Source organism: Nyctereutes procyonoides, unplaced genomic scaffold (assembly GCF_905146905.1).
Source record: "Nyctereutes procyonoides isolate TBG_1078 unplaced genomic scaffold, NYPRO_anot_genome, whole genome shotgun sequence".
Lineage (NCBI taxonomy): Eukaryota > Metazoa > Chordata > Mammalia > Carnivora > Canidae > Nyctereutes > Nyctereutes procyonoides.
Genome location: NW_026575126.1, coordinates 56,180,272 through 56,207,042, shown reverse-complemented (window position 1 = coordinate 56,207,042; position 26,771 = coordinate 56,180,272). Strand labels below are relative to the sequence as shown.

The 26,771-nt window shown below is 43.7% G+C and overlaps 1 protein-coding gene across 3 annotated transcripts in view; it reads right to left on the bottom strand.

Annotated features, from left to right (window-relative positions):
- Positions 1-26,771, bottom strand: part of PRKCB (protein kinase C beta) — a 328,355-nt gene that overhangs the window by 16,753 nt on the left and 284,831 nt on the right. For all 3 annotated transcript variants that reach the window (XM_055340824.1, XM_055340826.1, XM_055340825.1), the window contains 4 exons: positions 24,747-24,885; positions 17,318-17,398; positions 16,948-17,055; positions 11,770-11,910 (listed from right to left, as the gene is read on the bottom strand). In XM_055340824.1, the coding sequence (XP_055196799.1) occupies positions 11,770-11,910; positions 16,948-17,055; positions 17,318-17,398; positions 24,747-24,885 (469 nt within the window). The remainder of the gene's footprint in view (positions 1-11,769; positions 11,911-16,947; positions 17,056-17,317; positions 17,399-24,746; positions 24,886-26,771) is intronic.

The window sequence follows — 26,771 nt, the reverse complement described above, 5'->3', positions numbered from 1 at the left end:
GCCCCTCACTGCGTAGTTTCTGATGCTGCTTGCATATTTCACTTTTTCAGGTTTTGTTTTGTTTAGTTTAAAGGAGGGAAAATCAGAACACATTATCAGAAATAATGTGATGAGGTCAAGAAAGAGAAGACAAGTCTATAAGAGGAGGCCACCCTGAGGTTATCGACGACTCCATGAGAGAAATGTCAACACGGAGTGGTGGGAGCAGAAGCCAGATTGCATCAAACTGAAAAAAAGAACAGATCGTAGTAAGTGGACATAACAAGAATTGGCAGCTCTTTCAAAGGTTTGTTTATATAAAGAGGGCAGTAGCCCTAGAAGTGGGAAGGAGTGATCCCAGGATTGAGGGAAGGGATTTTTTATTTTTTAAGATTTTATTTATTTATTTGACAGAGAGAGAGAGAGAACAAGCAGTTGGAGCAGCAGAGGAAGAGGGAGAAGCAGACTTCCCATTGAGCAGGGAGCCCGATGTGGGGCTTGGTCCCATGACCCCAAGATCATGACCTGAGCCAAAGGCAGATGCTTAATCGACTGAGCCACCCAGGTGCCTTGAGGGAAGGGATTTTTAAGAGGAGAAAGACTTATCATGTTTATGTGCTATTATGTGCTAAGGAGGATGAATTAGGAGAGTCGGGTGGACATCTGCTGCTTATGTGTACTCACCAGCGTTCCTTCTTTTTCTGGGCATAGTGGCTTGATTTTTCTCAGAGGACCCAGCCCTTCTCCTCTCTCTGGATGTCAGGTGTAGATGGGGCCAGGCCTGGCCAATCAGCACATGCTATCCCCTGGGCACAGCGATTGTGTAGCCATTGGCATGTTACCCCCTGTCTTCCGATGTGACTGTGTTCTGGGCTGCTGGGAATTTTAGGAAAAGGAAGCCCTTTTTTTGGGGGGGGGGTGGCAGTGGGGAGCAGAAATCGCTGATTATGGGACTCTGGAGCAGCAATGTGCCCAGGAAAGCTTTCTGAGCATGAAGAATGAAGTCAACAGAGAGGAAAGCTATTCCAGGGGACATAGGGAGAAGGATTTCTTCCGATGTTGCTTGAGACCCTGGGTGCAGTCACAGGTGAAACCTGAGAAGTATTTTTGTTGTTCTTGAAAAGTCAGTTTGAGTCTGGCTCTGGCACGTAATCATAAGAGCTTTATTACTGAGAGAATCTGTAGGCACAGTGGACAGAGGAGATGGGCAAAGGGGTGGGGAATGGGGGTTCAGTGCAGGAGGGGAGGAGGAAGTCTTACACTGGGGGACACCCGTTTGTTGATGCATGGAGGGAAGGAGGTCAAGGTCAAGATGACTAGGCAGATGCTGGGAGGGTGCAGGAAGTTGAGGGCCATCCATCATAGTCCTCAGTTTCTCCCATGACTTAGCAGATAGGGTTATCAGCTGAGACCAAGGGGATGGGTACTTTAGTCAGGGGGACCTTCAGAGAAGAGGTTTGGGGACTTTTTTAGGGAGGACCTGGCTGAGATTGGAGCCTGTGTTTTGGAGGCTGAGAGGGGTCAAGTTCCTTGCTGCTAGACAGCAAAGCTGGCGTTTGCACCTTGGCTCCCTTTTGACTCTAAGCCCACATTCTCTGTGCTTGACCCAGTCTCCCTGGATCCATTTACTCATCTTCTCAAGTTTGACCCTTCAGTCAGTAGCTTTCTGGGGCACTGCGATAACAATCACAATCTGAGCAGAGTTGACAGCAGAATTCAAGAAACTGGACTTCATGCACATTCACCCAACAGAGCCCATCAACCAGGGAAGTATTCAAACTCAAGATTAGACCAAAACCAGTTCAAATCCCACATCTGTGCAGCTGCGCCTGGGAGGTGAGAGAGGAAACACTGCAAAACCCAAGAATATGGGCTCTGCAGTTGAAGAAACAGGACTTTAAATTAAATTGGCACTTGGACTTACTAGCTGTGTGACCATGGGCAAGTTACTTAACCTCTCTGAGCCCATTTCCTTACCTATGCAGGGGAGGTAATAGTATCTATTTCACAGGGTTGTTGTGAGGGTGAAATGAGATATATAAAGTAGATAGAGGACTCTGCTCACTAGTAAAATCGAATAATTTCATAGAACATGCCTGAGCCATGTTATTGTTACTGTTGCAAATAGTATTAATGAAGTCCGACATCCATTAGATGGAGGGCCCATCTTCTCGTCCTGGTTCTGTTATATTCCCCATGTAAATCACTGAAGCGCATCTCCCGGCTTCTCCTTGCTTCTCTCTGGAATGATGGTACCTCTACCCACTTCTAAGCGCTACTCCACTTCTTGGCTTCTGTTCTCTTCAGTGGTTACTGCCATACATGTCCTAATAGTTTTGTGCCCTCCCCAGCATGTGACCTTCCCATCTACCCTTTCAATTCACACTGTTGGCTTCTCTACCGGGGACAGCTCAAAGTCATGCACTTGGCAAGTGATCTAGGAGCTTCACCCGGCCTAGGAGTCTAATTCCCACCATCCGAAGGGAGCCTAGTTTGATACGGGGTTTAAATAGGTTCTCCATGCAGGGGTGGTGGAGTAGAAGGATGGAAAAAGAGATAAACAGACCCACTCCTGGCTCTGTATCCTAAACAACTCTTGGCTATTTGTTAGGGTCTGAATGTAGCCTAATATTTTGATGAGGATCTGTGCAAATTTCACACTCTGGATAACTGAAAGAACAAACAGAACCGAGTGGGGAGATGTCTACACTTAATGAGCCCGCCTGGAGTGCCTCCGTTCGGATGCTGCCCAGGCCCTGCTTCCAGAGGTTATCCAACGTCTGCTGTCTTTGTCAGCCTCCAAATCAAAGCCTTAAGGAACAGGCGAGATTTGCATCTTTTAAAACCCTGCCAGTGAAGTGTAAAAGGTGTGAATATTCTTCTTGTTTGTTGCAATATTTTAAAATAAATTTCAAATCATTTGAATTGTTAAGAATATCTAGTCTCTTTCTGTTATGTAACAGACACCATTGGTGGTATCATGGCTCCTGCCCATTAGTGCAATTTCAAACCTTAAAAGGGGCTCCCAAGTGCTTCTAATAATCTTTCCGAGGACATCAGGCAGTGCAGAGTCCATGGTTCAAGGCCTGGCTCTGGCATCTGCTAGCTGCTGAACCTTGGGCAAATGTCCCAACCTTCCCAGGCTCCTTGCCCTTATCTGTAATACGGTGACAATGACACCTACGTCATACAGTTGTTTTGAGAATTAAATGGGGTAATGCCTGGCACAGACAAGAACTCAATATTTTGTCTAATGTATGTGAATAGTACGGGTTTCAGAGGAATGTCTCAAATTCCAATTTTCAAAAAAAGTATTGTTCTCCTGAGCACTTGGTACTTCCTAGGGGGGCCAGGTTCTATTCTTTAAATAAATTATATTAAGCAAAAGCTTTGCCCCCTTTCTTAAGCCTTGCATTTGGAGTTTTAATAGCAAACATACAAAGGTTACACTTTGTGGCTTCAATTCAGAAATGTCAGCACATCAAACACACATTCAGACACACACTCAGAGACACTCATAGGGTGGAAAGAGCAATTAGATCTGGAAAAGAATGTCACATGAACAGAAGTGCGGCTCATTAAAGCAGCACTTGAAGCTTTTGACCTCAGCTACATAAACAATGTTTTCAGATGACAGATTGCCAAGAAACCCAGTCCTCCGAGCATGACTTAGTTTCTGAAGCAGTTCAGCATCTAGACTCCCAGAGGATGCAGGCTGTGATGTGTGACCAGATAACCTACGCAGTGTTTTGGAAATGCTATTACATGCACAACTGTGGCGAGGTAGATTTGGGGGGCCGGGGGCTCTGCTTTTTCAGTCTGCAAGATCCCCAAGCTTTGTGGATGTGCAGATGCCTCAGAACGGTAGGGGGCTTTCTGTCAAGTGATGTGGAGCACAGGCAACCAGAGAAATCACGGGAACCAGTCTAGCTGGTACAGGAGGGGTTGGAGTTGGTGAGGCCTGACGCCCAGGCTGGAATGGAAGGAGGAAGGGAGCATGCGGATCATGTCTTGATGATCCTCGACAGCTGCCCGGGGTGAATGGCTGTAGCGAAAGGGACTCTTTTTAGCATCATCCACTTCTCAACTAGCTGTACTCCTCAAGCCCTAGCCCCAGAGTGAACTGATCCTACTACTGTAGAACAGAAAGAGAGCCACACTCATGGGTGGGCAGGTCGCTGTGCATATACCCTACACCCTTGTAGTTGAGACTCTGTGGACTATAATGAAGCAGGGCGTCCTCATGACCTAGTTACTTTTCTCTCACTCCTCAATTTGCTGCATCTCTGCTGACAGCTGGGGAAGCTGATCCGAGGACTGCCCCTTGGGAGCAGCTGGAGCTTCCAGCCCAAGGCTTGTGCCTCTACCGGGTTTTCACGGCAAGCTTTGCACCAGGCATCAGGGACGCTGCCAGATTTCACTTAGGCAATTCCTAATTGTATAGGAAGGTCATCAAAATCTCAATCATGCATTTTGATTTAAACACGCTACACCAGCATACCTTCTACGGTGACATCAAAGCACCATATACTACAAATTCTGCTAGCAACTATGCTCACTGGCGGTGGGGCCTCCACGCACCCTATTACAGCACAGCCAAGTTCTGAGCTGCTTGTCCAGACCAAGGGGACTCCCTGGCTATCACCCTTGGCACAAGGAATCTCCCGCACCATCATATAACCCACTGCAAAGCCACGCCCTGCTCTGGGCCGCATAAGCTAGCCCTCTGAACTCGAGCAGCTTTTAAGACAACTTACTTTATTCGTTCAACCTACTTTTTGCCAGGGCCAACAGCTGCTACCACGTTACGCTCGAGGAGCAATTATGCGGCCATCTGAAGGGGTTCTCCCGCATCCATTCCTTCATGCCCTCTGGGGTAATTACTGAGCATCTGCAAGGTGCCAGGAACCAGGGAGGGCTGAGGTAGGCCAATATGAACACAACCTGGAGGATCTCTAACAGCTCCATCCCATCCAAGTGCCCACTGCCTCCCACCTGGATTATTGCAGGAGCCTTGAACTAGTCTTCCTGATTTCATCCTTGTACCTACAACAGTCAGAGTGATTCTTTTATTTTTTTTAACCTTTTTATGGTTTTTTAAATATTTTATTTATTTATTCATGAGAGACAGTGGGAGAGAGGCAGAGACACAGGCAGAGGGAGAAGCAGGCTCCATGCAGGGAGCCCGATGTGGGACTCGATCCCAGGTCTCCAGGATCAGGCCCTGGGCCAACGCAGCACTAAACCGCTGAGCCACCAGGGCTGCCCTAGAGTGATTCTTTTAAAGCCCAAAGTCTGATCATGCCATTTCTCTGCTCAAGGCCCTCCAAAGTATGCCCAGCTCAGTTGGGTGAAAGCCAAAGATCCTACTGTGACTTAACCAAGATCATCTCCTTTTCTTCCTCTCCTTCACCCACCTCAGCTCAGCACTTGGATTCTGTGCTCTTCCTTGAGCATGCCAGGCAAGTTCGTGCCTCAGGGCCTTTGTACTTTTTACTATGGCCCGAACCACTCTCCCTGAGAGATATACACATGGCTCACTCACTCCCTTACCTTCCTCCCATCTTTACTGAAATGTCAGCGAGCCTTTCCAACCACCCTGTTTAAACTCAACCTCTCCCCAACCCTGGTCTCCCCATCCCCACCTCTGCTCTGGTTTCCTCCACAATGCTTATCTACTTCTAACATATTTGCTGATTTCTATGTTTATTATTTGCCCTCTCCATCTAAAATATAAGTTCCACAAGAGCAGGAAATTATTTTTACCTCTGTGTCTCCAGTACCTACAATGGTACCTAACTTCAATAAACACTTGCTGAAAAGATGACCTGGAGCACTTGGCAAAAACCCGAGAGGACAGAACCAGAACACACTGCTTCTCAACCCACTGCTCCACCACGCTCTTAGCCACATACGCCGCCTTCTAGCACACAAACCACACCACCCACCCACCGCATACTGACCCACAACAGCCTGTTGTGTGGCCTGGACCACATTCACCAGCACGCTCTGTACCAAACCTTACACACCCCTTCAGTACAGCCTTCGCCATCCTACACAACACGCCAACTAGAACAGGATCTGCCATTCAGCCCAGTGGCTGGCAGCAGCCTGCCGGACTGTGTTCTAGCCCCAGCCACGCTAAGGGTAGCCTCCAGCATCCCAGCACATGTGAAAAAAACTGCAGGGTCTCAGGCCCTACCCTAGACCAGCCGAATGAGAATCCATATTGTAACCAGACCCCCACATGACTCATGTGTGCTCGGTAGAGTTTAAGACGTTCTGCTTGGTGACACCAGGGCACCTTCAGTGCTCAAGTGTGCAATGGCAGACTGCAGGAGCCACAGCCCTCTCTGTAAAGCCCAGTGATTCTTTTTTTTTTTTTTTTTTTTAAGCCCAGTGATTCTTGCACAGTATCACGGGTCCTTCACCACGCTCTCCCAGCGCACATGGCACAACCACACGGTGCCCTGAGAGATGCAACCCGGCACCCAGATGAAGCCCTTTAGAAACAGGGAAGTTAACTTACACAACAACCAACGTATCTGCGATGCCCTGCTGCACAGGAGAAAAACATCCCATGCTCTGATACATAGCCCTAAAGGATCCGTCTGTTCCTCTGCATAGAGCATTGCCGCCTCTTAGTTTATAGCCATTCGTGGGTTCATTCATTTATTCAGGAAAAATCATTAAGCGCCTGCTAGGTGCTAAGCCTTCTGCTAAGCACTGGGAATCAACACTGACAAAAATAGTCACAACCTTTCAATCTAGTCAAGAAGACAGACATCACACTGAACAGGCAATTACAATAAAGTTTGTGGATAGGACACTAGCAGATGATCCATTCTCAGAAATCAGGAAGAGCCTCCCTGGGGGAGTAATGTTCTCCTGATCTGATGGGACAGGGGGAAGGAGCAAGTCACCACAAGGGATGGGGCTGGAGGCAGCCCGGGGCAGGGTATGGACATCGCAGGTGGTGGCTGTGTGCAGACAGAGCTGGGAAAGGAAGACAACGTCCAGTGTATTTGAGGAACCACAAGAAGCTCAGAAATGCTTGTTCCTGGGAGGCAGGAGCTGAAGCTGGGGAGAGGGCAGATGCTGGACCCCGGAAGACCCCAAAAGCCATATATGCTAAGGAACAGTTGGCATTATTCTGGGGGCAGCAGAGAGCTATCAGGGAAAGCTTTAAGCAAGAGTGACACAATCAGATGCACATTTAAAATAATTACTTAGGTCCATTACAATGCACCGAAGCTAGTGTATCTCTGTGGTTATGAAAAACGCTCTGCAACCGGCTCCTTGCCGTAACAAAAGCTGGCACTTTTGTTAAAAAAAAAAAAGCCCATGTTAATGAACCTCCGATAATAGCACCCTTCACTGATGTTTGAATCTAATCCTCTGTTCTTGCTCCGTGGTTTTTTCTCCCGCTGCACTCTATTTAATAGCGTGCATGAATCAGGAATGCTGAAAGATGCATGCATGCCTTGTAATAACCCGCAGGGCACATGGCACTCTGCACACACTTACCAAGGGCCCAGATGAAGGTGTGCAGAAGGGGAAATGTGAAATCCTTGAGTGGAGGCGAGGACTCTACAGCTGGCATCCACAGCTTAAAAAGGCATATGTGCAGGTCAAATCGAAAGGGTGGGGGGGGAGTATATCCATGATTATTATTTCTTTTTTTCCTTTAAAGATTTTATTTATTTATTCAATGAGACACACACACACACACACACACACACAGAGGCAGAGACATAGGCAGAGGGAGAAGTAGGCTCCTTGCAGGAACTCGATCCCAGGACCTGGGATCACGACCTGAGCCGAAGGCAGATGCTCAACCGCTGAGCCTCCTAGGCACCCCCATGATTACTATTTCTAATTCACTCTCAGGAAGCAAGGGCAGGGTCTGTTTCCCCTCAGAGCTGGTGGAAAAACATCTTGAAGAATACAGCCCAGTTCAATGACTATACTTTGAAAGTCATGGTTAAACCCACAAGAGGGAATTTAAGACACTGGCTGGTTGGAAATCCTATCGAATCTAGAACAGTTGAAGGATCCTATTGATTGCTACTAATTATTGTGATATTTTTATATTATCTACAATAAGAATTGCTACTTTTTCCCTGAGTATCTTCTATGAGCCAGGCCCTGGCTAGATCTTTTATATTCATTATCGCTTAGCCAGAAGTTTCAAAATATTTACCCAGTCGGAACAGACTCTGTTGTAAATAACCAGTACTAACAGGAATTGGTTAAATGTCAAACTGACTTTGAGTAATCACGACCCCAAAGACTATAAACTGAGCCTGTGTGCATTTGACTTGTGCATGTGTTTAATTTGGCCTGCACTGTGTTTAATTTTTACAAACGTATTGCTGATGTACCAAAAGATAGTGAGATCGCATATGAAAATACTGACGAGGATGGAGGAATGAAGAGCCTGCATCCCTGCAGGGCAAACCTGGCTAGCTCAGTGCCTGGCTTGTAGAAGATGCTCAGAAAAAAAGGTAGCTGTTATTACGGATAATGTAAAAAAATATTACAATAATTAGTAACAGTCAACAGGATCCCACAACTGTACAGCTAGAGATAAGCACCCGCTGGGCCTTTTAGGTAGCTTGCCAGCTCTCCAGGCTGTCTCTGTCTCCAACCACTCCCTCTCCTATTTCCATTACCTGCCTGGTTTCTTTTCTTTTCTTTAATTTTAATTTAATTTAATTTTTAAATTTAAATTCAATTTGCCAACAGATAGTATAACACCCTTCTAAGGCACCCGAGCCTGTTCCTGGAAGCCACCATGCCTCTCACCCAGACTAGGTGAGAAATGATGTCTTCCTCTCAAAGAGATTTTCCTCCTTACCACATTCCCCTGGCCTCGGCTCAGCATCCCTGCCTGACCTTTTACCACTCAAGTCCACAGCAGAGAATCTCAGCCTGGGGCACATCAGATTCACCTGGAGGGTTGAATTCATATCAGATTTACCCCAGGGTTTCTGATGTAGGGTTTCTGAGGAGGGGCCCGAGCATCTCAGTCCTCAAATTCCCAGGTGAGACTGCTGGTCTGAGGGCCACATTTTGAAAACCACTGGTATGTAACTAAAGAATGGACCCTCCCTAGACTGTCACCAGGTTCCATGCTGGTAGAGATGGGGATATTTGCCTTCCTCCTCCAGCCAAGTGAGGGGAGAGGGGAGGGACACGTTTTGTGATCTCATGAATGGCCCCACAAAACCCCAGTAAGTTTCGTGCCCCATCTCTGTGTTCCCAGTTTCCTAAATGGAGAACCTGTTCTTGTCTCCCAGACTATTATTTGGATCTTTTTCCAAATGGTTCATTAAAAGTGATGATACTGCTTGGGACGCCTGGGTGGTTCAGAAGTTGAGTGGCTGCTTTGGGCTCAGGGTGTGATCCCAGGTCCAGGATTGAGTCCTGCATCAGGCTCCCTGCAGGGAGCCTGCTTCTCCCTCTGCCTGTGTCTCTGCCTCTCTCCCTGTGTCTCTCATGAATAAATAAATAAAATCTTTTAACAAACTAACTAAATAACTAACTAACTAAATAAATAAATAAATGTGATGATACTGCTTAGGACAGGCAGAGGCAGTGTCTCTCTCTGACCCTAAGTGCACACATGGACATTATCTTGAGAAACAGCACCAGTGGGGTGTCTGGGTTGCTCAGTTGGTTAAGTATCTACCTTCTGCTCACGTCATGATCCCGGGGTCCTGGGATCGATTCCTGCATCAGATTCCTTGCTCCTGCTTCTCCCTCTCCCTCTGCCTCTAACCTCCTGTTCCTGATCTCTCTCTCTCTCTCTCTCAAATAAATAAATATAATCTTAAAAACAACAACAAAAAGGAACAGCATCGGCAGGACTCAACACTGTTCTACCCCCTGAAAAATCCTGCACCCAAGACACTGATCAACCTTTGACACAGCTAGCAAAAATAATTATTAACTCTCCTAGAACATCTACAATGTACTTGGCCTGCACTGTGTGCTTCACGAATCATGATGATCCTCTGATGCAGAGACCATTAACATTGCTGTATCACAGATGATGAAACAGAGGAGCAAAGAAGTGAATAGATCCGGCCAAGTTCACCAGCTCTAGAATAATCATGAGATTGTTGGTTGGACCCACTGTATTCACTTGAGGGTCAGATACTACTGGAAGTATTGTGGTTGATTCTGTGTCTGTATTTTAAGATAGAAGCTGATGACCTGGAAGACACTAGGCACTTGGAAGTGACGTCATTTGGGCCATGCTTACAGGTGGAAGGTGTGTGTGTGTGTGTGTGTGTGTGTGTGTGTGTGTGTGTGTGTTGGGGGAAGTGTTTGGCCTGGAAATCACAGGATTCAGGAGTCTAAGACTAGCATCTGCAAATGTCTGAAGAGTGCTCCACAGAGAAAGAGGCTCTGGGTGACAGAACAGGCCAGAGGGATGGCAGTTCTGGGGGAGCTGATTAGACACCAAGCTGTAAGTCCTGCAACATTGTAGAAGGGCTGCAAGGTGGAACTGGCTGCCTCTAAATAACCCAGCTTCCTAATCCCAGGGAGTGTCCAGAGAGACACAGGACACAATAGGGGTTCTGTAAAGGGGGGATGCTAATGTGGGTGGTGTCAGGGAAGCACCAGGGAGATTTAAGAATCACCAGGGAGGTTTTCCTCAGCCTGTGTGCCCTTTGCTCCCCAGGCATTCTGATCTGCCTTGAAAGGAGTGGGACCCTCTGAAGTCTGAATCCCCGCTTCATCACACGCTGGCTGAGTGACCCTGGACAGAGCACTTAACCTCTCTGAGCCCCCACCCCCTCTCCTAGTATATGCAAGAACAGCATGTCCACAACAGCTCATTGTGAGGATTTTATCAGATGCCACACACGGAGTGCTTTATGTGGTGCCTGGCACATAATAAAGGGCCAAGAAATTCATAATGTCAAAATAACTACCATTATCATCACGGAGCTCACAATTTCGGGTTTCAATGACAATGTGTGTGCACACGTTTCAGCCTCAGTAGGCAGCTTCACAGCTCATCATAAAGTCACCGGGTCTCCCTTCTTAATCTTAACAAAGAAATATCCTGTCAGGGGAATTGCAGTTTGGATTAATTCACTGCGAGCTCCTCCTCCCCAGTGCTGACAAGTACTCCCAGCTGAGCCTTTGGGGGAAGGAAAACCCTTTCGCATGCACATGACTGTGGGAAACGTGAGGCTTTTATTCTTCTCCTATAGACATTAGTTACCTCAAAGCCGTATCAACACTCAGAGCCTCCAAGAGGTAGGTTTAGGAGCATGCCAGTTCTTGCCTCATTCTGTTTCTCCTTGGGTGGGAGCTGGCTGGTGGTGCTGTCTTATTTACGGACTCAGATGTAGTGTACGTTTCAGAATGAAATTTAAATACCGCGGAGATAAACAACATGACCTTTTCAATGTCAGGCTGAAGAGAAAATGACCCAGTCCCACCAAGAAAAGAAGGAGGGCTGAATTAGAACTGGATCTGAACTCTGCTCACCGAACAACTGTTTCCCAAAAAGTTGCCAGTGAAGAAAAGTGCAATAATTGAACCGATAAGACAAAAGCTTGACAGGGACCATGTTCCCGGCATTTGCAGAGGCCAGGCTGTGTGGATGGAGACCTCTGTTTTTGCACCCAGCCACTGTGTGCATCAACTTACAGACGCGGGAATAGAGGCATCGATGTCTGCCCCCCAGAACCGCGCGGGCACGCACAATGGGAGAGAAAAGTGTGTTATGCACGTGAATCCAAGAGTCAGACTGAACGGTTTACTTACAGCTTTTGGCTTATATGGGGGCTGAATCTCTTTGCGTTCAAGTTTCTCCCAATCAATGTACCGGAAAAATGCATGCTCTTTGATGTCACGTTCACCTTCAGGTCCACAACCCAGACGCTTGCCCGGGTGTTTGGTCATCAGCTTCAAGAGAAGAGAAAGGCTGAATTTAATGAACTTCGAGGGAGGTCATGTAAGCCACTCAGAAATGATGACTCCCATGAAATTAGGGAAGAAAGCACAATGAGTCTCATTTTTTACTCTCTGCTTTCCATCCCAGGCAATAATTGCCTGGTGAAGTCTTTATAATCGGAAGACCCAACAACAGTGTCTGCTGCTACTCGCCCCAGAGCAAGATCGCTTTATGGTTAATGGAACCTAAGTCTCAATGTGGCCCTGAACTTCAAGTGAGAAATGTCAACCAATGCATTCTGATTTAAGAATGGGTTTTATGAAAAAAAAAAAAAAAAAAAAAAAAAAAGAATGGGTTTTATGCAATTCCTGTTGCATTCAATGAGAACAGTTTCAATATCTTCAAATTCCCCCACCTCCCACCCTGAGAAAGCTGGAGTGTGACCAAGGCAAAGGCTATATTCATTCTGATAATATTTGCATTTCTCAGTAAAGCACTTGTGAAAATGACAAAACAGAAGAAAAAATATTAGTCGAATGGACCCAAGTTTCAAGTAATTACTTTCTGAAAGCTCATTAAATAGTCAAAACCTTGCCCAGCTCATTTCGCTTGTATCACACATTACACTAAACTCCACTGAGGTTTCTTTGGTGTTCCATTTAAATTACTTAATTATCAAAACCCTCCATCTTTGGGTCTCTGAGACACTGCTAAATAACAAGATGAATAGATGCTCCAAGATGAAACCAGACAGGCTTCCTCTTGTAAATGAATCCAAAGCAGCATGAAAATATCTCTGATCTCAAGACTTGAACAAATGCACAGATAGCAAAGACAGAGGAGTTGTTGATTAAAAAAAAAACAACACTCAAAACCAAAAGCCAAAACCAACAAGAAGGACTCAAAGAGGGGAAAAAAAGGCAATTAGAACATAACAAGACCAAGAAGCTTCCCAGAGTTGACCTGATACCATGATGTCAGAGCCCTTAGATTCTGCCCAGGATTTGTGAATCATGGCAGGGAGATGAACCCAGCAATATACACCTACCCTGCTGGACATTCAGCTTAGCTTGATTCCTGCTTGCAGAGCAATTTGTCATCAGAAATTATCCCCCTACACACACACACATACACACACTCATGCAAGCACATATTCTCCATCTATGCTTTACCTGCCAGGGGGAAATAACTGGGCACTTCTAAGCGACTACCTAATCCACATGCATGAATCTTACCTGCTTTTCACAATAACCCGATGAGGTGGGTATATTCTTTTTTCCCATTTCAATGACAAGGCAACTGACATTCAGAGAGGTTTAGCAACTAGCAAGGACTCAGATGGGGAGTGGAAGAGCCAGGGCTCGATCTCACCTCTGGCTTCTCGCAAACGTGGGCTTTTATTTTATTTTATTAAAGGTTTTCTTTATTTATTCGTTAGAGACACACAGAGAGAGGCAGAGACATAGGCAGAGGGAGAAGCAGGCTCCCTGTGGGGAGCTCAATGTGGGACTTGATCCCGGGACCCCAGGATCACGCCTTGAACCAAAGGCAGATGCTCAACCGCTGAGCCACCCAGGCTTTTAAGAAGAGAGATCCTCGTATGTGGGTTCCCCAGGGATATTTGTGGCTTGGCTTGGTCAGGATGGGTTTATGGAGGGCCAGCACATTGGGCCAAGCACTGACATTTGTACAGGGTTACAATAGGAGGAAAGAAAGGGCTACAAAGTTTTGGTTAGCACTACCTTAAATCAATCAATCTTTCTTTCTTTCTTTCTTTCTTTCTTTCTTTCTTTCTTTCTTCCTTTCTTCTCTTTTTCTAAAAGACTTTTATTTATTTGATAGAGAGTGAGAGCAAGAGATGTCACAAAGGGAGAGGGAAAGGGAGAAGCAGACTCACCGCTGAGCAGGGAGCCCAACATGGGGCTCGATCCCAGGACCCTGAGATCATGACCTGAGCTGGAGGCAGATGCTTAACTGACTCAACCACCCAGGCGCCCCAGCGCTACTGTTAATATTATCAGTGATGCCCTCTGTGTTATGGAGTACTTCCTTTGCGCCAGGCTCTGTGCTAAAGCCTTGCCAGGCATTACTCTTTCATCTTTATTTTCATTTTACAACTATAATCCTCATTTTCCAGATAAGAAACTGGATCCAGAGAAGTAGTCATTTGCCCAGAGGCACACAGCTAAGTAGCAGAACCTGCCCAACCTAGAGCTCTTGCTGCGCTGTGCTGTGCAGTCTGCTTGTTTTCATGCTAATGTGTGGCCAACTGGGGCTTCTGTCTGCTTTACGTTTGTTCAAAATGGGAGTGGCAATCTGAGCAAAGTTATATTAATTGTTTTTTTTTTTTTCTGGTAGAAAATAGGTCCTTTAATGGGATGGATGTATAAAGGACTGTTCAATAAGAATGGAACGGTTTTCAGAAGCCTAGCTTAATTCCCGTGTAAGGACGAGGATGCCAAGCGAAGAAAAGCCACTGCAGAATCATCCAGCACTAATGTGAGTCTCTGCCCAGTTACTGCACTCTGAGCTGATGTGCCTGAAGCCATGCAGACAGCTGGATTTAATCACTGTTCCAATCTCCGATCACCTCCCAGACACATCCCCTGGGGCCTGCTGTTTGGGAGGAAGCATTTGCTGTTGGCTTGAGCATCACCTCTTCTTTGGAGCCTTAGCGTTGAAGAAAGGACCCACACTGGACTCAGCCCACTCAACTCAGAAAGGCCCTGGAACCCAGTGGTAAGAGAGTCACCCCAGTTAATCCTGAAGGTTATGGGTCCTAAATTAATAGAAATCTGCTCTACCAGGGAAACCGCTAATTGGAGCTGAAGCTGAATGCAGCTGACCTGGAAAATCCTCTCTCTTCCATGACCCACTTAGAACCCCAGCTGTCTAGGCAGGGCAGAGTTGTGAAGGGAAAGATTTTGAGCATGTATTAATTAAGCACCTACTATGCACCAATACCACACTAGGAGCTTTCTGTTGCCTGATTTAATGCTCTCAAAAAACTCTGTTCAGTGAGTATTATTATTCTATTTTCAGAGCTAAAGAAACAGAAGCCCAGACGTGCAAAGGAGGACCACATACTGAGGAAGTGGAAGTGTTGAGATGTGCAAAGGGTCTCCATCTGCCAAAACCCTCACCTAAAAATTCCTATCGCTGTGTATGCATACTTAAATGCCAAAAGAGGCCTGGCATGTAACACAGTAGTGTACAGCATTATAATAATAATCATAATAATGGCCCATGGGTTTTGGATCAGAACACCGGGCTCTGTTGTTAAGGGATTCACTGTATTAACTCACTGAATCATCAATGAATCCTGTATGGAGTACTATCATTATTCTCAATCCACAGGCAAGGTTGAGGGACTTACCCACAGACATAGTGCTAATAATGCCAGGACCAGGATTTGAACCCAGATGGAAGTAGGCCAGATGGAAATTTCTGCAAATTGGAAAGGGCATGACCTATCGTAAGGGGACATGGGCTTCCCAACCAGCTGGCTGATCCGTTATAGGAATGACAGACCAGTATGGAGAGATCAGATTTTTCCAGGAAAATTGGAAAGTTAATTGTTTATGGGAAATCCCCTGCTGTTTCAGTGTTGGCAATTATTAAACAAACTAAAAGCTTGGTATATGACCTCCACTCATTCTTCCTCCCCCATGAGAATATGTCTATAGGGGTCTCACTGGCCTCACATTGTGCCTCGCCACTTATTTTTTTTAATAAGCCTCTCTTAAGCTCCTAATGAACCTCTGGGTCTCCATTCTCTGAGGGACTGAGACTAATTCACATGTGGTTTCCCCAGGGATATTTGTATCTTACTCTATGCAGCTGAAACAAAAGCTTAGGTGATTCACCAAGAGTGAGAATCTAGGTGGTGCTGACAAGGTGCTCTAGACCAAGAGTTTGACCCAGCTATCACACACTGTTTGAGTTTTCCAGCTTTTCTGCACCCATGCCAGCTCACCGAGCATCTGACTGGGGCCAGGAAGAGCAGGGCTGGATTGGGCAGTGGGAAATCTGCAAAAACTCCAAGGATCTAGGACCAGCTGCCCTGGTTTCTTCAGATACACTGGTGGGAACACACTGGGGAGGCATGGCCATGCCCTAACCTTGAAAACACACCTATCCCCCCAACTGGTGGAAGAATGAATATTTTATAAAGGCAGCATCTGTCAGCCATATTCTCTGGGGGCTCTCATAGCATTGCTCTAATACACCTCCATTAGAGTTAAATGCTACCACATTTGGATAACAGGTTTAAGGGCAGTGGTTTTCAAGCCACACAGGGACTTTTGCAAAATGCAGATGTCTAGGGGGAGCTTGAGGTTATGTACAATCTGAAGAAGTACATCAGGTCATCCTGATGGCACCAAAAGTGAGGATCACTGATTTCCAGGGACTCACCCTCCTGGCCTAATGCAAGATGCATAACAGAAGAATCCTCACCAGCAAACATGTGCCCTGTATTTATATCCACTGCCATGTACAAAATGTGCAATGCTTTTCAGCCATTTGTGGGGTAGAGGGAGAGACTGGGGGTCTGAAGGCACTAAATTTAGGTCAGCTTATCCAGAGAATCCCTTAAATTCAGTATTTCGTGTATTTTCTTAGGATGAATTTTAACGCTGCTACAATTAGCCATAAGCAGCAGAGCAGGGCAAGGTTGTCAGGTCCATGCTGCAGGCCTCTCGCACACCTTCCCATGGGTTCCAGCTCTCTGGCAAGGCCTCTGTGGTGTTTCCTATCTCATTCATCCAATATGCATTCCCCGATGCAGGCTAGAGCCTGGAGCCCAGCCAGCAGCAAGATACTGTTGCCGCCAGACCTCTCCGGTACTTTTGTACAGATTGGGAAAAAGCTCCCTTTGCTCTGAGCGGTAGCCAGTCCACACCAAGCTCACCAGCAGGGAAGTGGGGTGAGGGGTAGAGTTCAGTATCCATTCCACCCCTTCCCTGGGTGAGGCATCCTCAGGCAGGGCACACCTTTCACCTCTGCATGTGGTAGTCCTGGCAGCAAGCTTCCAGGGGCTTACTCACCCCTTTGCAGATGGCCACAGCTTCCTTGGACATGGACTTTGGGTAAGCCACATTGTGTTCCATGATGGACTGGAAGAGCTCATCCTCATCCTCCCCTTCAAAGGGTGCCTGTGGGACAGAGGAGTGTGGGAAGACAGGGGTCCTCCTGCCTGACCCTCCCCAATTGCTCCAAACCACTGTCCCACACCTGGGGGCTTCCAAGGAGAAGATGAGGAAAAACAGTCAAAAGACTAGGGTAACCCCAAGGCCACGGAAGTCACAGGGGTTCTGATCTATGAGCTGGTATCAAACTGACACCTTTCTTCTAAAGAAACCAGGCAGATTGGGGGTGGGGAGGAACTTTCTTAAAAATCACTTAAAATTCAATTACCTGCCCAGCCAACATTTCATACAGCAGGACTCCGAATGCCCACCAATCCACAGACTTCCCATAGGGCTGATAGGCGATTATCTGGAAAACAGAAGGCATTCCATCAGGGAGGCAGGCAGGTTCTTCCCATGGCTAGAGACTGAATACTCACTTCTTTTACATAAGAGTGGAGCCTCTTGGGGCTCGGAGACGGAGGGAGAGTTCTTCTTTTGCCTGTCATCTGCCAACTGTGAAAGATTAAATCGGCTGTTACAGTCCCAGATGGGGGATACTGTCAAATGGAGTGACCCAAGGAGCCTAGTGCCCACTTATCCACCTTAGGAAGATGGATCTCATCTATGGGGGACTTGCGGGTGGGGGAAAACATCTGTGGGTGTCACACTGCCTTTTCAAAGCACTTAGCACAGTGTGTTATTTTTCATTTTAATACAGTGAGTGTGGCATCTTCAACCGTCTTTGTTTCTCATTACGAAAGTAATATCATTTACACAACAATGGGAATGAGCTTAAGACCACTGAACTGTACACTCAGAAATTGTTACAATGGTCAATTTTATTTTTACTCCAATTAAAAAATTTTAAGTTAAAAAGATGGAATAGTGCTCTTGCTATTTTACTATTTATTTAAAAACATAGATAAGCAATAGATAATTAAATAAAAATACAGACAGGCTAAGAAAACACAATTAAAATCACTTCTAATCATCCATCAAGAGAAAGATTATGATAGCTCTTTGGTCTATTTCCTCTTAGAGTCTTTTTTATTAATATAGAGTGTGCACATGTGTGCATTTAACATGAGCATAAACACTTTAACATGTGGAATTCTTTTTTTATGGCTGAATAATATTTGGATGCTTGGGCTACTTCCTTAGTTTGGCTATTGTAAATAATGTTGTAACACACAGAAGTGTATGTATCCCTTTGAATTAGTGTTTTTGTATTTTTGGGGTAAATACCCATTAGTGCAATGACTGCATCATAGGGTAATTCTATTATTAATTTTTTGGTGAACCGCCATACTGTTTTCCACATTGGCTGCACCCATTTGCATTCCCACCAACAGTGGAAGAGTGTTCCCCTTTCTCCACATCCTTGCCAACACCTGTTGTTTCCTTGTGTTGTTGATTTTAGCCATTCTGACAGGTATGAGGTGGTATCTCATTGTAGTTTTGATTTGCATTTCCCTGATGCTGAGTGATTTTGGGCATCTTTTCACGTGTCTATTGGCCACCTGGATATCTTCTTTGGAAAAAAGTCCGTTCATGTCTTCTGCAATGGTATTCGTAGTTTTATGGTTTTTGATACTTAGTACCAAATTGCCAGAGCAGAGCAAAGTCTAGAAAAGCCATATGACCATCCCTCTTTCAAATCACAGGTGGGTAAAACTAACTGTATTAATGTGTTTAAAAGGTGATGTATTAGCAAAGGTTCAGGGTGGAGGCGTGAGAGTCAGACCATCCAGATCTTGAACCCTGACTACTGTTTCTGAATTGTATGACCCTGGGGGAGGTTAACTTCTTGATGTCTCGGTTTCCTCCCCTACAAAAGGAATTTTGTAATATCTATGTCACAGGGTTTTGGGAGGATGAAAGAGAAACGTGTGCCTCTCACAAATCACGTCCTCAAAATGTTAGCCGTAACTAGAAGGTTTTCTCATTCGGTGATTGTTTTACTCAATGAATGTGTCTGAGCAAAGTTGGCTATAAAATGAATGTCCATTTGTTGCCACCTCTGCTTCCACCCTAAAGTCAGAAACACCCTTTGAGGAGAATTAAACTGTAAGAGAGGGAAGCTTTCTGTGAGAACACTTACTGAAACTGTTTTCACACTTTTAAAGTACTTCATGTCTTCTTTGATCCTCATGACAACCTAACAAGTTAATCCTTTTACAAAGGAAAATAGAGCCTGGGAGGTGAAAGAAGTTGCCAGAAGGTGAGGTGGTTAGTTAATGGCAAAGCCAGGGTGAAAGCCAGATCCGGATCCTCCTCGCTTATTCCTTCCATCAAAGGGCTGAGGAGGGAGTGGCTTCCCCAGGAACACAATTCCAGGTGCCTCCTGTATTGCAACCACAGGGAGTTCTGGAAAATCACAGATAGGGGGGTCCTTCCTGCAGAAATTCAGATTCAGTTGATCCAGGGTAATGCCTGGGTAGCCTACATTTTTAAAAGGACCCTGGGTGACAGTCAAGTGCAGTGAGTTTTGAATCTGAGACAACAGAGCTCATGGCAGATCAAGGAATTGTCTGATGCCCTAAGTACTAATGATAATACAGCAAGGTAGGGCACGCAGGGCAAACACCACTGCGTTCTAACACAGGTGTCCCCTGCTTTATGAAAGTTTGGGTTCCGCTACTTCGCCCTTACAAAAGACCCACATTAGTACCTATTTTCCTTAAATGAAAGAAATCCGAAGAGGACGTTTGCTTTTACGATAAAGGCAAAGAGCAAAAATAGAGTTTGGCATTTGGTTTGTAGGGAGCCATTATGGAGGCAGCAAGAGATGCACTGCCAAGCTCCTTCTCAAGGAACTATACCTGGCACCAAGCAGCCATAGCTTTGAGTTGTGTGAGCATCTGTTATGCATCCACTAGACAGATATGTCGTAAGGTATCAGAAAGGCCTGAGAGAGGTTAATTTTTGGGTCTGAAAACGTTAAAATGTTTTTTACCATGTAAAACTGCTATTGCTATAAAACTGCTTCTCTGGGGACACCTAGGTGGCTCAGTGGTTGAGCATCTGCCTCCAGCTCAGGGCGTGATCCCGGGGTCCTGGGATGGAGTCCTGCATGGGACTCCCCGCAGGGAACCTGCTTCTTCTGCCTGTGTCTCTGCCTCTCTCTCTGTGCCTCTCATAAATAAATAAATAAAATAAAAATAAAAATAAACCCTGCTTCTTTGCTTCATGCCATTTTGGCTTTGAACGGTTTCACAGGAATGCTCTTCTGTCAATAGTCTATAAAGGACTTTTTTTAAAAAAAATTACTTTTAATTATTCAAGTAATACATAAATGTTTACCTTGTGAAAAATTTACACAGTATACAGATTGAGCTAAATTTCTCTGTACAGCTCTTACCCTCAGAGGTAACCAATGTTATAAAATCAGTCTGTAAACTTCCAGGTTTTCTATGCTTTTACTGTGTCTCTACATACTCATATAGCAGTGTTCCATGTATTGTTGTTGTTTTCAATATATGGTATCATGCTGTATTTAACATTCTGTACCTTGATTTTTCCTCCGGTTTTATCCATAAATAACTGACATACATTACTGTGTAAGTTTAAAGCATACAGCATGATGGTTTGATTTACATATAGTGTGAAAATAAGGTAAGTTCAACTAACATCCACTGTCTCATTTAGATACCATAAAAAGGAAGAAGGAAAAGTTTTCTCCCTTGTGATGAGAACTCTTAGTATTTATTTTCTTAACTTTCTTACATATCATACAGCAGTGTTTGCTATAGGTATCATGTTGTACATTATATCTTTCGTACTTATTTATCTTATAGCTAGAAGTTTGTACTTTTGACCATCCTCTCACAATCGCCCTTCCACCTCTGTGAACCATAAGTCTGATCTCTTTTTCTGTGAGTTTGGCTTTATTTTTTTCTCTTTTTAAGATTCCACATCTAAGTGAGATCATACAGTATTTGTCTTTCTGTTTCTGACTTATTTTACTTAGCATAATGCCTTCACAGTCCATCTATGTTGTAGCAAACAGTAGGATTTCCTCATATTTTATAGCCAAATACTAGTTCATTGTGTATGTATATATACCACAACTCCTTTCATCCATTCATCCATCGATGGACACTTGCATTGTTTCCATGTCTTGTAAGTAATGCTTCAAGAAACATGGGAGTGCAGATATTTTTTTGAGTTAGTATGTGTGGGGTTCTTTTCCCTTTGGGTATATTCCCAGAAGTGGAATGCCTGGGTCATATAGTACCTCTATTTTTAATTTTTTGAAGATCCTCCACACTGTTTTCCAGAATGGCTGTACCAATTCACATTTCCACCAACAGCACCCAAGGGTTCCTTCTTCTCCCCACCTTCACCAGTACTTGCTATCCCTTATCTTTTGGATGATGGCCATCCTAACAGGTGTGACGGGATAATCTCATTGTGGTTTTAATTTGCATGTCCCTAATGACCAGTGAGTGATGTTGAGCATCTTTTCATGTACCTGTTGGTCTTTTTTTTTTTTTTTTAATTTTTGGAGAAATGTCTATATGTCTATTCAGATCCTTTGCCCATTTTTTAATTGGGTTACTTCTTTTGTTGCTGTTGAGTTGTAGGAGTTCCTTATATGTTTTGGATATTGGCCCCTTATCAGATATACGGTTTGCAAATACTTTTTCCCATTCCATGGGTTCTCTTCTCACTTTGTTGGTGGTTTCTTTTGCTGTGCAGAAGATTTTTAATTTGATGTGGTCACACTTATTTTGATTTTGTTGTTTGGGCTTTAGATGTTGTATCCAAAAAATTACGACCAAGATCCATGTTAAGAAGCTTTGCCCTGTGTTTTCTTCTAGGAGTTTCATGGTTTTCAGGTCTTACATTTAAGCCATTAATCCATTTTGAGTTAATTGTTGTGAGTGATGTAAGATATGGGTCCGGTCTCATTGTTTTATATATGGACACCCAATTATCTCAGCACCATTTATTAAAGAGACTGTCTTCTCCTTTGAGTATTCTTGGCTTTCTTGTCAAACAATTGACCATAGATGCTTAGATTTTGTTCTGGGCTCTCGATTCTGTTCTGTTCATCTATTTAGCTGTTTTTATGCCAGTACCATATTGTTTTGATGACTATAGCTTTATAATATAGCTTCAAATTGATAGTATAATGTCCTGCTTTGTTCTTCTTTCTCATTTCTTTTTTTCCCTTTTTTTTAGAGAGCAAGATAGAGTGCATATGAGTGGGGAGGAGAGAGGGAGAGAATCTTAAGCAGGTTCCCAGCGTGGAGCCTAACATGGGGTTCCATCTCATGATCCTGATCATGACCTGACCCAAAATCAACAGTCTGGCGCTTAACTGACTGAGCCACTCAGGCACCCCTTTCTTTATCATTTCTTTGGCTATTCAGGGTCTTTTGTGGCTCCACATAAATTTGGGCAGTGTTTTTTGTACTTCTGTCAAAGATGCAGCTGAAAACTTGATAGAGATTGCATTGAATCTATTGATGGCTTTTGGTAGTATGGACATTTTAACAATATTCATTCTTCTAATTCATGAACATGGCATGCCTTGCCATTTATTTATATCTTCTTTAATTTCTTTCAGCAATATCTTATAGTTTTGATTATGAATATCTTATGATTCACCTTCTTAGTTAAGTTTATTCCTAAGTATTTTATTGTTTTTGATGCTATTGTAAATGGGATCCATTCCTTTATTTCATTTTCAGAAAATTGTTGTTAATGTATAGAAATGATACTGATATTTGTATACTAATATTGTATCTTGTAACTTTACTGAATTCATTAATTAGATCTAACAGTTTTAGTTGAGTCTTTAGGATTTTCTACATATAAAATCATGTCATATGCCAACAGAGACCATTTTTACTTTTTCCTTTCCAATTCCAATACTTTTATTTTTTTCTTGCCTGATTGCTCTAGTTAGGACTTCTAGTACTGTGCTGCATAGGAGCAGTGCGAATGGACACCCTTATCTTAACCCTGCTTTTTCTGGATCTATTGAAATTATGTGATTCTTTTCTTTTATCCTATTAGCGATGTATTACAATGATTGATTTGCATATATTGAGTCATCCTTGTATCCCAGGGATAAATCCCACTTGATCATGGTGAATGATATTTTAATGTGCTCCTGAATTCAATCGACCAGTATTTTATTGAGAATTTTGTTTCTATATCCATCAGGGATATTGGCCTGTGGTTTTCTTTTCTAGTAGTGTCCTTTTCTGTTTTTGGTATTAGAATAATGCCAGTGTTGTAAAAATAGCTTGGAGTCTTCCCTCCTCTGATTTTTCAGAAAATTTGAGAAAGATCGGTGTTAACTCTTCTTTAGATGCTTGGTAAAATTCACCAGTGAAGCAATCTAGTCCTGGCCTTTTCTTCATTGGGAGATTTTTGATTACTAATTCAACCTCCTTACTAGTAATTGGTCTATTCAGATTTTCTATTTCTTCCTGATTCAGTCTTATTAAGTTGCATGTTTCTAAAACTTTTCCATTTTCTCTAGGTTGTCCAGCTTGTTGGCATATAGTTGTTCACTATACCTTGATTTCTTTCACTTAACAATATGACTCAAAAATATTTCCATATCTACATATAGATCTAATTTACTCTTTTGAATTGAATTATTGTGGTATTTAATACTATAAATAATTTGGTCTATTGTCCATTCCTTGATTGACATTGTTCAGGTTAGTACATACGGATGTACTCTGATCTTTATAAGAGCTGCATGGTACTTCTCAATGTGAATGTAGCATATTTTAGCTAACCATTCTTTTATTGATAGTCATGAAGGTTGTTTCTTATTTTTCATTATTTAAAAATAACACTGGAACCAAGAAAAGACTTTGAACACATATCATTTCACTGTGTGCGTGTGCATTGAGTATGTGTGTGGCAAGCTAAGTTCCTAGAAGAAGAACTGTTTTGGTAAAGAGTATGCAGGTTTTAAAATTTGTGCCAAATTATTTAGCTACATGGGGCCTCCCATCACCATTGTTCCAAATAAGTGACTGACAGTCAAGAAAAGAATTCTAGAATACCCATTTCCAAGACTCTGCGCCACATCCTCAGTTCCTTTCCTTAAAAATCTAGTAACAGATTGCAAAATGCCACTTCCCTAAGCACCAATTCAGAGAAAAAGGAAGGCTATCATCTGGCACAGATTCTGTACCGTGACATGTTGGGGAAATCCATTCTGCAACTGACCGTTTCCTTTGGGAAGGGAGGGGGAGGCAGTAGAATTAACTCTTTTCTCTTTCATTTATATCTTACTCACAAAGAGAAAAATTCTAAGTCTTTCAGGGTTGAGTATCAGTACACAGATCCTGTGTCATATGTCAGTTCAGGAAAGCCCTCTTCGTCTCTCCTTCCTTCCTCTTAACAAACATTTCAATGTCATAATTAGGCAGTATCATATGGCCATGAGCCATAGCAGCTTGAAGAATTTTCCTGATGTGTGGTGGATGGTTCTTTTTGAGTTTTATTTAAAATTTCCCCCAAACCTTGATGTATTTTGGGCCTGAGCTTCTGGATGCGTGCTAAATTAATTTGCATGTGTGATCTCAAAGGAATGATTTAGAGTACAGGAGAAGGACTAGCCTGAGGTTTGCTTGCCAGGTACCCTCCTGGACTTTTCCCAACTCTGACATGGTCATCTAGGGCACAGGAGAGACTTCAGTAAAACAAGGACATGTATTGGGGGTCCCATCAGCTCTCACCTCAGGGGCGATGTAGTCTGGAGTGCCACAGAATGTCTTGGTGGTCACCCCATCCCAGATGTTTTCCTTACACATGCCAAAATCAGCAATCTTGATGTGGCCCTCTGAATCCAGCATCACATTGTCAAGTTTGAGGTCACTGCAGCAGATATAAAAATTTAAGGGTTTAACAAATGTTCTTTACTTCAAGCCAACAGCCACTCGTGACACACAAAACACTGTGCTAAGGTGTTGGGGAAGCACAGAGGGGAGTATAAACCAGCACTTGCCCTCCAATAGTTTATAATCTGGTAAATAAAGAGGGGTCCACAGACTTGTGGGTTTTTCTTTTTCTACAGATCCAACTGTGCCAAGCATCTCACAAGGACACAATGAGACAGCAGCTCTGAGAAGAGAGAGATCCATAGACAGCTAAATAAGAAGCAGAGCATCCATAGAGGCTTCTATCCAGGAGCAGTTCAAGAGTTAGCCCTTGTACTTTCAGGAGCCCTTATATTTCATAGTAAGATATATTTTTCACAAAACTATTACTATTTTTGCAAATATCTCTGGAGTTCATGGGCGGGGGGGGGGAAGCAGATGGAAAGAATCTTATTTAGCTTCAAGTTCTCTAAGCTCTCCTAGGCTGATTCCTAAGACATGACCCAAGAGTTCCCATTGATTCTTTCAATCAAAAAAAAAAAAAAAAAAAAAGCGTTGCACACCTCCTTTGTGACAGGCACTATGCTTGGAGCTAGGAATATACTGTGAACAAGATAAACAAACATTTTGCTCTTATTCAGATGAAATTCCAGTAGAGGGAAAAAGACAATTAACAAATGTTCATATCTACAATTTATTGTGTGATTATTATGATTATTACAGATTTTGATGGGCACTATAAAGAAAATGAGGACGATGAGTTAGTAACTGGGGTAGGTTTCTGTAAACAGGATGCCAGGAAAGTGTCACCTCCATGAAGGTAACATCTGAGCTTTAACATAAAGTATATGTGCTATACTTACAATACTTGCATTCTTTTATTTCATCCATGTTGGTGAGGAGAGCTTATTTATTTTTGGAAATGCTTGCATATTCCCAGCATATTGGATTACTCCAATATCATCACACTTTCCTCTTCCCCAAACATCTACTCCAATATCAACACTTGGTGTTTTAGTATCAGTAAGTAGTGATGATCTATGGGCCAGTCTTCCTCAATCTCAATAGAGTCCAATTTCCTGAGAGGTAATGGGGTCTACTATTCAATTCAGATCTCTATCTTAAATCATCTTCATTAGGTGCTGGACATCTGTGGTCCCTGCCTATTTTATCATCTTATGATGACAGCAACCCAATATTCCTTCAAAGGACCATCCTTCTCTGATTATCAAGCCATGTAAGACTGGTGGTGCTGACCCCAGCTTTTGGCTCCATGAGTGGATGTATGGGCCTAACCTGGCCATTGGAAATATCTCATCTTGTTGGTCACAGTGATTGCTCCAGGAATGGCCATGTGATCCAATATGAGTTAATCAAAGCTACTGAGCATCAGCTCTGGCACTTTTGCTGGTACTGTCAGGAAAGAGATGAACTCTTTTTACATTGGGATTGTTCAGTGGTAGAATATAAGTCTAGAAGTGCCAGGGGTCATCAGATAGAGAATAAGCTAGTAGAGAGAAAGCAGAACCTAGCAGGAAGGTGATAAAGTGAAAACTCGTTACATCATTTGAGCCCTTGGATCCATCCTGGCATAAAGTCAGATCTGCTCCCTGGGCATTTCAGTAATGTCAGCTAAAAAATATCTCTTTTAACAAGTTAGTTCAAATTGAGTTGCTTTCATCACCTTTGACTAAGAGAATACAACCTGAAAAAAACATACTGGCATCTCTTATCTGTGTCTGTGAGATCTGTTCATCCAAGGGGAGGCCCACTTGCATCCCATTTGCCAACAGCAATACCATGATCTTTGGTGCTGACCATGGTACCACTCGTAACAATCCTTCATGCTTATCTACAAGCCACAGTGGTCTCTGAATGTCAGCT